General features: G+C 40.0%; 2 protein-coding genes across 3 annotated transcripts; one reads left to right on the top strand and one right to left on the bottom strand.

The window, feature by feature from the left end:
* The first annotated feature begins 539 nt into the window (after positions 1–539).
* Positions 540–3,262, top strand: LOC124129455 (myb/SANT-like DNA-binding domain-containing protein 4). Its single transcript, XM_046492952.2, has 8 exons — positions 540–884; positions 1,514–1,676; positions 1,878–1,938; positions 2,103–2,165; positions 2,413–2,487; positions 2,688–2,741; positions 2,855–2,899; positions 3,031–3,262. The coding sequence occupies exons 1-8, from the start codon at positions 721–723 to the stop codon at positions 3,219–3,221; spliced, it is 816 nt and encodes a 271-aa protein (XP_046348908.2). The 5' UTR covers positions 540–720; the 3' UTR covers positions 3,222–3,262.
* Positions 1,241–5,433, bottom strand: LOC124143135 (putative nuclease HARBI1). Of its 2 annotated transcripts, XR_007217755.1 has the most exons (6): positions 4,688–5,433; positions 4,328–4,450; positions 4,092–4,226; positions 3,478–3,705; positions 3,061–3,149; positions 1,241–1,665 (listed from the first exon to the last, which is right to left on the bottom strand). XR_007217755.1 is itself a non-coding variant. In XM_048380461.1 (5 exons), the coding sequence occupies exons 1-4, from the start codon at positions 5,239–5,241 to the stop codon at positions 3,483–3,485; spliced, it is 1,035 nt and encodes a 344-aa protein (XP_048236418.1). In that variant the 5' UTR covers positions 5,242–5,433; the 3' UTR covers positions 1,241–3,149; positions 3,478–3,482. The 2 variants fall into 2 exon arrangements, 1 of the variants encoding a protein (XP_048236418.1); XM_048380461.1 differs by having other exon boundaries at positions 1,241–3,149.
* Positions 5,434–15,317: the final 9,884 nt, after the last annotated feature.

The following is a 15,317-nucleotide window of genomic DNA, read 5'->3' as shown; positions in this document are numbered from 1 at the left end:
CCTATAAATCACGACGCATCATGTTATGCTAGAGGGCGAACGGTTTGAGCATGACATCCACAACTTCACGGACCTCAAGGAGTTTCTGGAGCAAAGCGAACTCGCCTGCCCAGAACACTTCATCGCCGCCATGGCAGCTCGTCTCGTCAAGGGATCCTTCCAAGACATCTCTCAGGAAGAATGCAAGCTCGCCAACCTCCTCCTCACTGGCGTTTCCCAGTAAACGCCCTGGGTGCCGTTTCACGAAAGCCTCTTAGCGCTACGACCTCCTAACCGCTGCGACCTAGTTTAGGATGTCCTAATGACTTGTCTTACGAGCGTTTCACAAAGGCATCGTAAGCCCGTCGTAAACCCCTCTTAAGATAAGAGTGAGATTACGATTTACGACATCCTAACTTGCATAGCAACGCTATACAATTCAAACCGGAAATGGAAGCGCACCTGTTAATTTTTATCAAAAAAGAGCCAGATGCTAAACATGAATGAAATAAAAGCTCATATGGTGTGTATAGATAACTACAAACCTGTTCGAGTTTAATGATAGTCTGTTACACATCAAAGTTCCATCAATAGCTGTCAAGTGTGAGGGTTTAAATAGTAAATAACAGCGACAACAAGCTGCATCGGCAAAAATAGTAACTCTCTTGTGTGGAAACACGGAAGATTGTGATATTAGAGTTGTTCCCCTTCGTAGCGGCAGACGACCTTAAGATATATATTATGGACGCTTCTGGACTGAAGAAAAGAAAGAGAAACTTCACCTCGGCTGACATAGACATCATTGTGTCAGGCGTGGAAAGTAATTTTGACACGCTGAATTCGGCCTTTACAAATACAGTGACAAATAATACAAAGAAGAAGATTTGGAAAGATATCACCACGAAGTAAGCGCCTTTTATTCTGATGAAACCTTAAAATGAAACTCTCATAAAATATAAAAATGAGTCTATGATTTTCACCCATGAAAGCAGGGGGACATTCCACTATATATTCATTTGTTTATTTATTTCAACTTACATATTTGTTTCCCAGAATGTTCAAAAACGTAACAAGAATTTGTCATGTGTTTCAAGGGTCATAAAATGTGAGGTATAATGAAACAAATTGGAAATGGGGGGAAAGGTTTATTGAGAGAAGTGGATCTATACTGGATTACATAATGTAATGATAGTTAAATAAGGTCAGATTATTTTCATTTGTTTGGTTTCACTTTATGACATAAACAACTACGAACCACCACTTCACTTCAAAATTTTATTAACCTCTCACTGTTAATGATTATTGCATAATGATCAAATATGAAAGAACAGGAGAGTGGGTGAGTGATTGTTCCTCAAAACCACATCATCAATCTTGTCAGTTTTTTCATGATGAACAAATAAAGTAACATCTTACACGAATTTTACACAGTACAGTCATATTTTTAAATAAAGATACCAATTTCAAATAATTTTCACAAATGAGACCATTACTAATCATAATAATATAAAATAATAATAATTTTGAATATCAGACTAAATGCCACTGGTGACATAACCCGGAATGAGGATGAAGTACGTAAGAAATGGACGGACATGAAGGGATGTGTGAAGAAGGCAGAGTCAGCCAGGAGGCTGAATGCTAGGAGGACTGGTGGTGGACCACCCCCAGATGACCTAACTGCAACTGAAAAGAGGGTAAATAATTAACATAAATTCATGTCAGCATGAAGCCTACAAACAAAATGTTTCAATATGTACCTGATAAAGTAAAATGGTTTGAAACATATTGAGTTTGTGTGACAATAGACATAATTCATGAAAAACTAATTGTGTATTACACATTTTAAAATAAACTATTATTATAGTAATATAGCCACCAATTCCTTCTTTAAATAGATTCTACAACTGATTCCATCCTGTGCTATTGAGGGGATCTCAGGAGGCATGGAAACACCTGGTAATGATGACACTTCCTTCTTGGGATTCATGTACATGTGTACTAAAGTCAATAAAGTATGTAACTTAATCAAGTTTTATTGGTATTTGATGGTATATTTATGACATATTGACAGTATTTGTTATGATAACACCAATGAAAAATATGTTTTATTTATTTAACAGTGTTCAGCATGATTCCTTCAGTAGCTGATGAAGCTGAAGAAGCTACACAGGCATTAATGTTTGGTAAATAATACTTCAAACTTATTTATTTCTTTGTTTTGAAGATGTAAATAAACTAAATATTGCCATATTCAAAAACTAATACCTCCTGCATATTGGCAAATTCCCCTTACATATTAAATGTATTATAAATGAACACATGTATACAAAAGAAATATTTGAGATTTCTCGATGCACTTAACGGTCAGGCACAATTAAGCAATATCTTCAATACAAATATTTTAGTGCACTCACAACTTATCTATTTCAGATTCTCCACAGGAGGTGTTTTACACTCCACTGACAGCTACAAGCACAGGAGAAAATGATTGTGGAACTATCACAGGTATGAAATAATTTTTAATAATAAAGATAATCAAATGTTACAATTTACACTGACATGGTGAATAAATTCATATACTTGGTGCTATTTTATTCTAAAAATCCAAGTGTATGCTGTAAATACATATGAACAAACTGAATACTGGTACCCCATGTGAGATGTTAGCAGTTACAATTATCTTAAAAATATTATATACATTTCAGAAAAGAACCAAGCCAGTCTGGAGGATATAATGATGACTCCTGCTATCAGAACCAGTATGTATTAAACATTATGCAATTTTATTCAATAGTAAATTTGTATTAACATTAAAAAATCAAGTCACTATATCATGAATTCTAGTTAATAACAATATAAATTTGTTTTCAAGGAAAACCTAAAGGGAAGCCTCTGATCAAGAAAACATCTAATGAAGGTATGGCATATATTTGTTCATAATGTAGTGGTTTCAGTATTACATATCATGATCATAAATGTTTAATAAAATAATATTAATGAACATCCAAATATCATTGATATAACCCAAAATTGTCTAAATATTTTCAGAAGACATTCTGGGAGAGATAAGGTCCTTACAAGCCCAGGAGGAGAGAAAGATGTCTCTCCTTGAGGAAATTCTGTCTGTGCAGCGGGACATCCGTGACATCCAAAGACAGAGCCTGGCCCTGGAAAGAGAAAAATTTGAATATAAAAAATCATTTGGAAACTCATTGTCTCCCATAATCAAATTTGATTAAAGGCAGTGACTCATGTTACTGTTTACTTGTGATCACAAAGATGTTTAGTTTGTTTGTGTTATTATTTGGATATAGCATATGTACAAAAACAATACATTTTCATAAACTCCAAAAAACAATAATATGCAATATTCACAAGTGAGGCCATAAAGTGGTGCTGGATTTTGAAAAAGTGCAACCTTACAACTTTTAGTATGTGATTATTGACATTATGTGGCCTCTTAGTAAAAGTATCACAATTGGATATGTATGCTACCTCATTTAAAACCTAGAGTTGATAAGATTTCCCCTGACTCTACATCCATCCATGTTGTGGTTATCAGCAGGACTGCTGTCCACCTCTGGTCCAGGATTCTCACAAAGAACATCAGGCTCAGGCAACCTCAGTAATATTGCCAAATTATGAAGTTGAAAGCAGGCAGTAATAATTTTGATGCTCTTCTGTGGGCTGAATAACAGGCATCCTGTCGTTTTGTGTAGACACCTAAGCAGATGTAACATACTTATATAGTTGTGTTTACAAATATAGTGATGAATATATCATGATATAACATTTATACTACGTTTTCCTATAATAGTTAGATCCACATCAAGTGCTTTTATGAGTTATCATGGTGTAATATTTATACATCATTTCATATATAATTATAGTTTAGCAAGTAATACTTATCATCAGGTAAAACGCATATTTTATATTATGCGTTTTACCTGTTAGTATAAATGTTATATCATGATATAAATACATGCCAACAGCACAGGTATTTTGAAATCAGAATGACATACAATCAGCAATACACATGCTCATTAGTCCAGTTACTTCATCAAAAACCTTGAATTAAAACATAAACCTTCCATGAATTAAATATTTACCTGAATCTAGATTTGCACAATCCAAATGCCCTCTCAACTGAGTTCCTTGTTCCAATATGACAGCGGTTGTATTTCTCCTCTTTTTCATTTGCAGGGTTGTTGACAGGTGTCAGGAGGTAGGGTCTACAGGCATACCTAATGTATAATGTTTTGATAAATTAATGTTCCCGATATATATGTATGTATACTTTAAAAGACAAACATGACATAAATAACTTGGACATACATGTACCTACCCTGAATCACCAAGAAGCCAGATGTCATATTTCCCTTCCTCCAGATGCCTTTTCAAATTGCAGTTGTTGAAAATATGTGAATCATGGGTTGATCCTGGCCATTGGACAATAATGTTTGTGAATCTGCAAAAATAAAAAATAAATAAATACATACATAAATAACTAAATCCACAAGTCCACATTTGTTAAGAAAATAATATTTAAATAAGCCGAATAATTATGAAACATTTGGACATAAATAAGCCTACATGAGCTGTTGACAAATCAATTATGACACAATGACGTTTATTATCTGAAAGTACCAGCAAGTCTAGATTGTTTGTTTACATTGCAAGGGTCAAGGACGTCAAGGATATTTACCGGAGTTGGGCGTCGCACACAGCTTGCACATTGATGGCGTGGAATCCTTTTCTGCACACATATACTGCTTCATCTAATGCTGGTCGTTGAATGGGTATCAAAGTACAATCTATGCAGCCAACAACTTTCGGAAAACCACAGATGTGGAAGAAATCCTCCGCTAGTTTAGCGTGTTTGTCGGGCGTTGGAAACCGGATCAAGTCATACGACTTTACGATTGCATCTGTCGTCTTTTCCAACACGCGACAAACACTTGATTTGGCAATACCATGTATATCTCCTAATTCGCTCAGGAATCCCCCTTTTGAAAAGTATCTAAGCGTTACTAACACCTGCACATGGACAGGTAAGGCACACGAACGTTGGGTCGGCCGAGAGATATCCGCGCTGACCCGATCAACCAGCTGTAGGATGGTGTGTCGAGGAAAGCGATACCTGGCAATCAGTTCCGTGTCGGTCAAAGTATCCAACACTTCAGTCCTATCCCTGAATATTCGCTCTCGCCTAATGTTTCTCCTGTTCAAAATTTCTTTAATTCTCAATAGTGTCGCCATATTAGACGCTGACTTAGGATGTCGTAAGCTAGTTACAAGTGCCCCATACCTATCGTAGGTTAGGAGGTTGTTTACGGTGGGGTGTAAAATTAGGAGGTCTTTGTGAAACGGCACAAATATTTAAGAGGTGCTTTACGACGTGGTTTAGGAGGTCGTAGCGCTAAGAGGCTTTCGTGAAACGGCACCCTGGTCGCCACACAAGCTCGCCTGCCGACGCCGTGCCTTCCCACGCTTGACCCCCTCCCCTCCAACCCACGCCCAAATTTTCCGTATTATTGAGTATTTTATTACCACCCACACACCCCCAGCCAAACCCCCCACCCCACGCAGCTTTATTAGATTAGTCCTGTAAAAGTTACATTTTTTGGGGTCGCACTTCTTTATTTATTTATTACGCTTTTTTTCTCCCAATAGTATAAAGTGCTTCCCCGTGTGCGAAATACGCTTTAGTCGGAAAGCGCACGTTAAATCTCCTAGTTATCCATCGATCCATGTTATGCTGCAGTGTTATATGGTAACTTAATGTTAACTTAGATGAGACAACAATTGTTGTATTTATCAAAGGACATACGCTGTCAAAAAATGAAAAGTGTTGCTTTAGGGGACAATTACTTCAAACTCAAATCTCATATAAATATCTTGTTTTAATAGTTTCGAGTACATTATCATAGATCCGACATATGCGTAATACAACAGTCCAAGCTAAAAAGATGTTATAGGGAATTTTACAAATGTTTGAACATTTTAGCGACTGTGCTTATAAGTTTGTCTTTAAACCTTTTGACACAAAAATAGGTAAGGAAATTGAACCCGTACATTTTTTTTACGCTTGTAAAAGATTTCTTGGTGTTAAACTTAGTACTTCTAACGTAATGGTTTAGGGTGAATGTGGTCGCATGCCCTTGTATATATATGACGGTATAAAAATCATAAGATGAAGTAGATTACCAAAAACAGTTATAATATGATGTTATTGTATGAAAAGAATGGAGATCAAAATTGGGCATACAATGTTAAATGTCTACTGTATAAATGTCGGTATGGTTACATTTGGGACAACCAATGTTTCTCAGAGAATCATGCAATGTTCATATCACAAATAAGACAGACGCTTTTTAACATGTACTTTTAAACATGGAGATCTACTGTTTCTGTTAATTGAGAATATTATAGATTTTTTAAAAAGCAAATATGCGCAGAAAGTTATGTAACTGATGTAAATTTAAGAAAATGCAGAATATCTTTACACAATTCAGATGCAGCTCACACAGGTTAATGTTTGAAGTTAGCAGGCACAAAAAAATACCAAATGTTTAAGATTATGTAGACAATATTTTTTAAAAAGTCGTCGAAGATGAATATAATTTTTACTTGTATGTTGTAAATATGATAATTTAAGGAAATAATATATTGAACAAAAATACTATGTACATCCAAAAAAATACAGGTTTATCTCTTTAATATCACATGTTAGCCTCACGGCTGTACGAAATCTATCTCTATTTATATATCATGCCATTTTATCAAGAAACCAATCCTTGTAACTTTTTCAACCGCTTCCACATTGTCATGTATTCTGTACTATGGACCTGTGGCCGTACAGTTACATTCGAATAAACTGAATTGAATTGATACAATGACAGCAACCCATTCACAGTAGTATAGAGTCAGTAGGCAGGAACCTTTTTTGGTTGATCCGGTTGATCCAGGCGGATGCGAAGGTGATTGGCTGATCCAAGTCACGTGATCGGATAGGATGACTCATGCATCAACAGCGCGTCACAGGTGAGGGGGAATGAAAGGTGTGTGTTTATAAGACAGAAAAGAATTCATAAGAAAACAAAAGTAAAAGGTTATGAATAGAGCTATGTGTATAGCGTGCTGCCTTGAATAGACAGACCAGTTTGAATTAAGCGCGCTTAACAACTGACGTGGCCTCGTCGTTTAACCCGTGCTCGCTAGAGCGTGCGACCTGGTTTTGATGAATGCAGGGTGTGTGTTGAAAGTATAAGTACCACAATGGAGACGGGTTAAGTCAACACGATATACGCCGGGTAATGTAGGAAAAAAAAACTGTACGTCTAGCTGGATCAGATCCATCTTATACGGTCTACACGTTGTACACCACGAACGTTAGACAACCTATATCGAAAAAAATACATAGAGACAAAATAGATAAGACTACGCAATCAGTAAGCTAGCAGTGTCGTTTAATTACATTTAGCGCGCAAGAACGAGGTAGTCACGTCACCCTGCATTGACTATAACGCTGAAGGCAGCCGGATTTCGAATCACCCCGCGCTGCGTACTATTATGAACCATTTGTATAGAGGGCGTTCACTTATTCAGCCCTATCCCGACTAGCATAGTTGATGTTTCAACGCTAGCGTTTCCATTTAACGCGATGACAAATAAACCGTACGGTTTGAGTTTTAACCGTGTATCATGATGTGCACAGTTTTACTTCAGAACGTGCTATTTTGACAATAGATAGTTAGAACCATGTCTATGTTCAATAGAAAACTGATGAGTATACGTACCCGTGTGACGGCACGAAGCTAGGTTTGTTGGGAAAGTGATGGAAGCAATCTATAGGACATTTTCATGTTTACAATACTCACCCTTAATTCGAAGAGAGAACAGAGTTTATCATGGAAAAATGTTTCACGAGGAAAATGTTTTATTGGAAATATAGGTTTATTCATAGCTAATGTATAGCAGAGAGACTAAGCCACCGACCGCCCATAACAATGTCAACATACCCCGGCCTTACAATTAATGTCAACATACCAGCCTCGCCTGAAGCATCCCATTCATAAATGGTGTGAGCAGTGTCCCGTATTTATGATACGTTAGGGAAGATGTGTTGTACATTTGTTATTTTAAAAGGGAGTTATTTCAGAGAGGATATATATGGGTATTCCCCCCTCATTAAACTTTTCTTTCGTTGGTGTCTATTAAACGTATCCGGTATTTAATACATTTGAATGATGTAGGAAAAGTATGTGCGTGAAGATGTTGTACCTATATCCGAACACGAATGTATGACACAGGAAGGGTGTGTGGAATGCACTCGTCCTTGTAAGGGTAAAATACGCGTTTAAACTCACCATTTAAATGATGACGACATTACTTTTTAGATGTATTGGTATCAGTGAGTGAGTGAATTTAGTTTTACGCCACACTCGGCATTATTCCAGCTCTAGGACGGTGGTCTGTCAATAAACGAGCTTGGACCAGACAATCCAGTGATCAACAGCATGAGCAGCGATCTGTGCAACTAGGAACCGACGGCACGTGTCATCCGAGTCGGACCAACCGATCCCCGTCAGTCGCCGATAAGCATCGGTTACTGAAGGTCGATTTTTATAACCCGGGACCTTCACGGGTGTAGTATGACGAAGACTATATACTAATATGATCGCTTTTTTAACATACTCACAAGTGTGCTGTGAAGAAAAGAGTGTCTTCCAAGAATCCCTGCACGTGTAAGACAGTATAAACTCTACAGTAGTGTACCCCGACAAACAGTTTTACTCTCGCCAGCAAACGGATTGGACGTGAACAACATGAAGAAAGCATCAGAGATTAGACTTGACCCTAGAGATATATTTAGGAAGACTACGTTGAGAAAATCACAACAGAGAAAGAAACCACAAGCAGCCAAGAAGTCGACGCTGAAGACAAAGAAGAGACAGGTAACACCTAAAATGAAAACGATGACAACCCAACAGGGATCGAAGACAACACCCCAACCCGTGAAAATACAACATGTGTCGGAGGTGAAGGCTGTGGTGGAACGGGCAATTGCTGCCTTGAAGCGTCAACAGAGTCAAGGGTATAAAAGAAAGCTTCATACCCTCTAATCGCACACCGTATTGGATCACCATGGGGGTTGCCACCTGTCCGGACTGTGAAAAAATGTTTTCAAGGAGAGATGTCATGTTACGACACAGGAGAAATAAACATAGCATACCGCCGCCGCCGTTACAAGCCCACCCGCCGCCGCAAGTCCACTCGCCATTACAAGCCCACCCGCTAACGCCGCCGCCGCAAGCCCATCCGCTACCGCCGCCGCCGCCGCCGCCGCAAATCCACCCGCCATTACAAGCCCACCCGCTAACGCCGCCGCCGCCGCAAGTCCACCCACCGCCGCCGCTGCGTCAAGCCAACCCGCCGTTACAAGCCCATCCGCCGCCGCCGCCGCCGCCATCGCAAGTCCACTCGTGGCTGCCTCATTTACCATGCATATCTGATCTTCGAGAACAATTCAAGTTCCTGATTCCCTCAAATGCGCTCGTTGTGGGACCCAGTGGTTGTGGAAAGTCTGTGTTTACCTCTCATGTTCTCCGGCATGGCCTGATCCAACCCCAACCTACCCGCATCGTTTGGTGTTATACTCAATGGCAGCCATTATATAAGGACCTCGGTGAGCAGCTGCCTCAGCTGACCTTTGTCAAAGGAATTCCCTACGATATCTTGGACGAGGATTACTTTGATGCTCGTCAACAGAACGTGTTGGTCCTGGATGATTTCCTGGCCGAAGCAAAGCACGACAAGCGTATTTCGCGGTTGTTTACTCAAACCTCACATCACAAGAATGTATTGATCTTTCTCTTGATACAAAATCTGTTTCCGAGAGGTAAGGAATCGAGAGACATTGCTTTGAATGCGCATTATGTGACCCTGTTTCATTCCCCCATAGATAAACAGCAAATCAAACTCTTCGCTCGTAGAATTTTCCCCGAACATATGGATCACTTTATGGCTATGTATGAAAAGGTTACTGAAACACCCTATGGACAACTCACCATCGATCTAAAACCTACCACCAAAGATAAGGATCGACTGCATGTTAACCTCATAAATGAGGAAAACAGGAGAACAACAGCACAGTCTGAACCTGATCTGCGTAGGGAGAAGTTGACTACAACAGAATCTCTGGATCGTCCTCTGACACAAGAAGAGAGATTGCCCCAACATCAGCTCACGCCAATTGAAACCGATTCAGACACGAGTAGTGAGACATCATTGACTATGGCCACGGCTTGCGCAGATTGCGGGGTGCTGATAGATAACATGCACGATCTACAGCGACATATCAAACACTGGTGTCCGGCCAACCTAAGAGAAAGCGTGCCAGGCTCGAGAGTGATGACGATGACAGTGACTTTGACGACCTAGCCTCTTCCCAGAAAGGCAGTGGTCTTGCCGTCAAACCTCCACGTGGGAAGTCAACATTCACTAATATGGAAGCCGAGGAGTGGCAAAATGTAGGCTTACAACGCATCTGGAAGCAGGTGTACGATACGTTTCATGTCAAGATGAAACTGCAGAAAAAACAGTACAAGCGACAGGGACGAACGCAAGAATGGATTGAGAGAAGATTGAAACTGAGGTGGGAGGAACTAGTGCGTAGTACTCTCAACTATGCGATGGAATATACCACGTACTTTAAAGAGGCACCTCTGTTTCAAAACATGCTATACAACCTGGGAGACATGAATCCTTCCACGGAACAATCCGTTCTCAAAAATAAAATCAAACTCCTCCTAAAACCCAAGATGAAAGAGATCCTGCCTTTGATGGATATGCCGGAAATAGAAAGTGAGACTGAATCTGATAGCGTTGCAGAGGATAACGACGGTGATGACGAGGAGGAGGATGATGACCGTGAGCAGAACGATTAGGCATAAATACCCATCACTACTATATCAGTCTAACAGTCAGAAGAGAATGCCGAGTCAACGCCACGCGTCTAGTTTGATTCATATTTTGAAAACACCTCGTAAACTGAGGCGTTTGAACGATAAGAAACGCCGAATTTCCCTCTACGTGAGAGGAATGGTGAAACTGGGACCGCCTAGACGGAAATCGTTACAAGCAATGGATAAAGCATAGACTATAGACAACCATTCAACCTTAAAACAGCGTAGAAAAGGAAACATTCAACAGTGCGAAATGTGTTTCAAAACGTGGACTCGCTGTTTAAACAATAGGGCCTTCGAGCAGCAGCAGCAGCATGTGTATATGAGTGACTAAATAATGTTCCAGAGTGAATACTATTGTCCATTCGTATATCACGGCTTTGTATGGAACCGATTGACTCGAATCAATAAATGCTACGAATGAATTGTTTGGTTTTTGTTTTTTTCTCAGGTTTTTTTTTTGCATATGAGTATATAGTCTTCGTCATACTACACCCGTGAAGGTCCCGGGTTATAAAATTCGACCTTCAGTAACCCATGCTTATCGGCGACTGACGGGGATCGGTTGGTCCGACTCGGATGACACATGCCGTCGGTTCCTAGTTGCACAGATCGCTGCTCATGCTGTTGATCACTGGATTGTCTGGTCCAAGCTCGTTTATTGACAGACCACCGTCCTAGAGCTGGAATAAAGCCGAGTGGGGCGTAAAACTAAATTCACTCACTCACTGATACCAATTATACATCTAAAAAGTAATGTCATCATCATTTAAATGGTGAGTTTAAACGCGTATTTTACCCTTACAAGGACGAGTGCATTCCACACACCCTTCCTGTGTCATACATTCGTGTTCGGATATAGGTACAACATCTTCACGCACATACTTTTCCTACATCATTCAAATGTATTAAATACCGGATACGTTTAATAGACACCAACGAAAGAAAAGTTTAATGAGGGGGGAATACCCATATATATCCTCTCTGAAATAACTCCCTTTTAAAATAACAAATGTACAACACATCTTCCCTAACGTATCATAAATACGGGACACTGCTCACACCATTTATGAATGGGATGCTTCAGGCGAGGCTGGTATGTTGACATTAATTGTAAGGCCGGGGTATGTTGACATTGTTATGGGCGGTCGGTGGCTTAGTCTCTCTGCTATACATTAGCTATGAATAAACCTACTTCGACATATATTTCCAATAAAACATTTTCCTCGTCAAACAATTTTCCATGATAAACTCTGTTCTCTCTTCGAATTAAGGGTGAGTATTGTAAACATGAAAATGTCCTATAGATGGCTTCCATCACTTTCCCAACAAACCTAGCTTCGTGCCGTCACACGGGCACATGTACTCATCAGTTTCTTATTGAACATAGACATGGTTCTAACTATCTATTTTCAAAATAGCACGTTCTGAAGTAAAACTGTGCACATCATGATACACGGTTAAAACTCAAACCGTACGGTTTATTTGTCATCGCGTTAAATGGAAACGCTAGCGTTGAAACATCAACTATGCAAGTCGGGACAGGGCTGAATAATTCTTTACAAATGGTTCACAATAGTACGCAGCGCGGGGTGATTCGAAATCCGGCTGCCTTCAGCGTTATAGTCAATGCAGGGTGACGTGACTACCTCGTTCTTGCGCGCTAAATGTAATTAAACGACACTGCTAGCTTACTGATTGCGTAGTCTTATCTATTTTGTCTCTATGTATTTTTTTCGATATAGGTTGTCTAACGTTCGTGGTGTACAACGTGTAGACCGTATAAGATGGATCTGATCCAGCTAGACGTACAGTTTTTTTTTCCTACATTACCCGGCGTATATCGTGTTGACTTAACCCGTCTCCATTGTGGTACTTATACTTTCAACACACACCCTGCATTCATCAAAACCAGGTCGCACGCTCTAGCGAGCACGGGTTAAACGACGAGGCCACGTCAGTTGTTAAGCGCGCTTAATTCAAACTGGGCTGACGGGTACGGTCTGTCTATTCAAGGCAGCACGCTATACACATAGCTCTATTCATAACCTTTTACTTTTGTTTTCTTATGAATTCTTTTCTGTCTTATAAACACACACCTTTCATTCCCCCTCACCTGTGACGCGCTGTTGATGCATGAGTCATCCTATCCGATCACGTGACTTGGATCAGCCAATCACCTTCGCATCCGCCTGGATCAACCGGATCAACCAAAAAAGGTTCCTGCCTACTGACTCTATACTACTATTCACCATTCACTACACCTGGTCAATCTAGTCGCCTCATTCGCCTAGCAGAGGGACTGGGCTACCCTTGGCTTCAATTGCTGATTGCAAAAGAATCGAGCGTATCTAAACTGAGGGGCGAAGATACTATACCTATCCGTTGATTTCATCACAAATTATGTTATTTCCCCTTGTCCAACATCGATATCAAAGGGAGGTAACCATATCCTCGCGGCAAACGGAAAAAACACACACACGTGCACGCACGTCGCTATACAAGTGCAATAATCTTGAATGCGACGTTAAATCCCATTTCACCTCGCCCACTAACAGGTCACTAACTTAGATTTGATGACCTTTGTCCTTGCTGAAGGCGTGTCATCATGACCTGACGGCTTGAATCGTTGCCCATGTTTTAGTAACTGGATTGTCTAGTCCAGATAAGATTATATATAATAATTACTGATATTGATGGAGTATTGTGGTTTAATCATTCTCACATTTACATCTGTACAACTCTGTTGTAAAATAATAAAAACACAGCAAAGTAATGAAACTTGTTTTTTGAAGTACCCATAAAATATCGCCTTTGCACTACATATTCTCCCCAGTCATCAATGCACTTCACATTGTGTTGTTTGTTTGTTTGTTGTATAACGAGAACGTAGCAATATTCCAGCTATATGCCAGCCGTCTGTAAATAGTCAAGTCTGGTCCAGACAATCCAGTGAAGTATATCATGAGCATCGATCACGCAATTGGGATACAATGACATGCATCATTTAAAGCAAGCATGGGTTCCTAAAGACAACTATACATCGCGAAATCTGTACGTGTTTTGGGGCTGACAAGAAGGAGATTGTTTCGAGTAACATTCAATCTGCACATGGTTGCATAAGTAACGGTGACACCAGATCATGCGCCCGCACATAAAACCTAATACGACATTTACGATCGTGAACCTTCTTGACCTACTAAAGTACAACATTTGAGTTGACACGTTTCGTCGCACCACATATCACTTCGCTATAAACCCATAATTGATAGTTTGAAAAAGCCGTTAACATGTCTGAATGGCCTCCAGCGGGTTGTTTTCATGTTTTCTCCTCGAGATGATGGTCGTGCTTGAGGCCGTTAAGCGTTGACGACCTTGAGAGCAAGATCCCCTGTGTTGGCTTGAACAAACGTGACTCCATGTTGCTCTGCCAAACAGTAGCTCATGGGTAGAGCTTCATAAATTGTGATCGGAAGGATCAGAATGTTTTAAAGGTAAAAGCTGCAATACTGTACATCTGAGTGGCCTGTGACAAGTGAAATGATAGTTACACTGTCGGATCGTGTAGCTTCCATGCCTTTGGAGAGAAAAGAGGGGCAGTTTTAGTTTTGTCAAACGGAGGCTTAATAATTAGATCTGTTCCTGTGGCATGGCGGTTTCGTGATGAAAACGTTCCTGTCACCGGACACTTGCTTGATGAGATCAGTTCATGTTGCATGACAGTTTCACGATGAGATCAGTTCATATTGCATGACAGTTTCACGATGAGATCAGTTCATGTTGCATGACAGTTTCACGATGAGATCAGTTCATGTGACAGTTTCACAATGGGATCAGTTCATGTTGCATGACAGTTTCACGATGAGATCAGTTCATGTTGCATGACAGTTTCAAAAAGAGATCAGTTCATGTTGCATGACAGTTTCAAGATGAGATCAGTTCATGTTGCATGACAGTTTCACAATGAGATCAATTCATGTTGCATGACAGTTTAACAATGAGATCAGTTCATGTTGCATGACAGTTTCATGATGGGTGAGGTTCATGTTGCATGACAGTTTCAAGATGAGATCAGTTCATGTTGCATGACAGTTTCACAATGATATCAGTTCATGTTGCATGACAGTTTCATGATGGGTGAGGTTCATGTTGCATGACAGTTTCACGATGAGATCAGTTCATGTTGCATGACAGTTTCACGATGAGATCAGTTCATGTTGCATGACAGTTTCAAGATGAGATCAGTTCATGTTGCATGACAGTTTCACAATGAGATCAGTTCATGTTGCATGACAGTTTCATGATGAGATCAGTTCATGCTGCATGACAGTTTCACAATGAGATCAGTTCATGTTGCATGACAGTTTC

The sequence above is a fragment of the Haliotis rufescens genome, unplaced genomic scaffold, assembly GCF_023055435.1.
Source record: "Haliotis rufescens isolate VD_foot unplaced genomic scaffold, xgHalRufe1.0.p SCAF_30, whole genome shotgun sequence".
Taxonomy (NCBI): domain Eukaryota; kingdom Metazoa; phylum Mollusca; class Gastropoda; order Lepetellida; family Haliotidae; genus Haliotis; species Haliotis rufescens.
The sequence above is the reverse complement of the archived record's forward strand: the minus strand, read 5'-3'. Positions and strand labels throughout refer to the sequence as shown.

Bases quoted from the DNA above. Each gene is read 5' to 3' on its own strand.
- LOC124129455 (XM_046492952.2), top strand. From the start codon at position 721: ATGGACGCTTCTGGACTGAAGAAAAGAAAGAGAAACTTCACCTCGGCT. The intron at 885-1,513 runs GTAAGCGCCTTT...TTTGAATATCAG, and splicing joins TGGAAAGATATCACCACGAA to ACTAAATGCCACTGGTGACA. The intron at 2,742-2,854 runs GTATGTATTAAA...TTTGTTTTCAAG, and splicing joins GACTCCTGCTATCAGAACCA to GAAAACCTAAAGGGAAGCCT.
- LOC124143135 (XM_048380461.1), bottom strand. From the start codon at position 5,241: ATGGCGACACTATTGAGAATTAAAGAAATTTTGAACAGGAGAAACATT. The intron at 4,451-4,687 runs GTAAATATCCTT...TTATTTTTGCAG, and splicing joins GTGTGCGACGCCCAACTCCG to ATTCACAAACATTATTGTCC. The intron at 4,227-4,327 runs GTAGGTACATGT...ATTATACATTAG, and splicing joins TGGCTTCTTGGTGATTCAGG to GTATGCCTGTAGACCCTACC.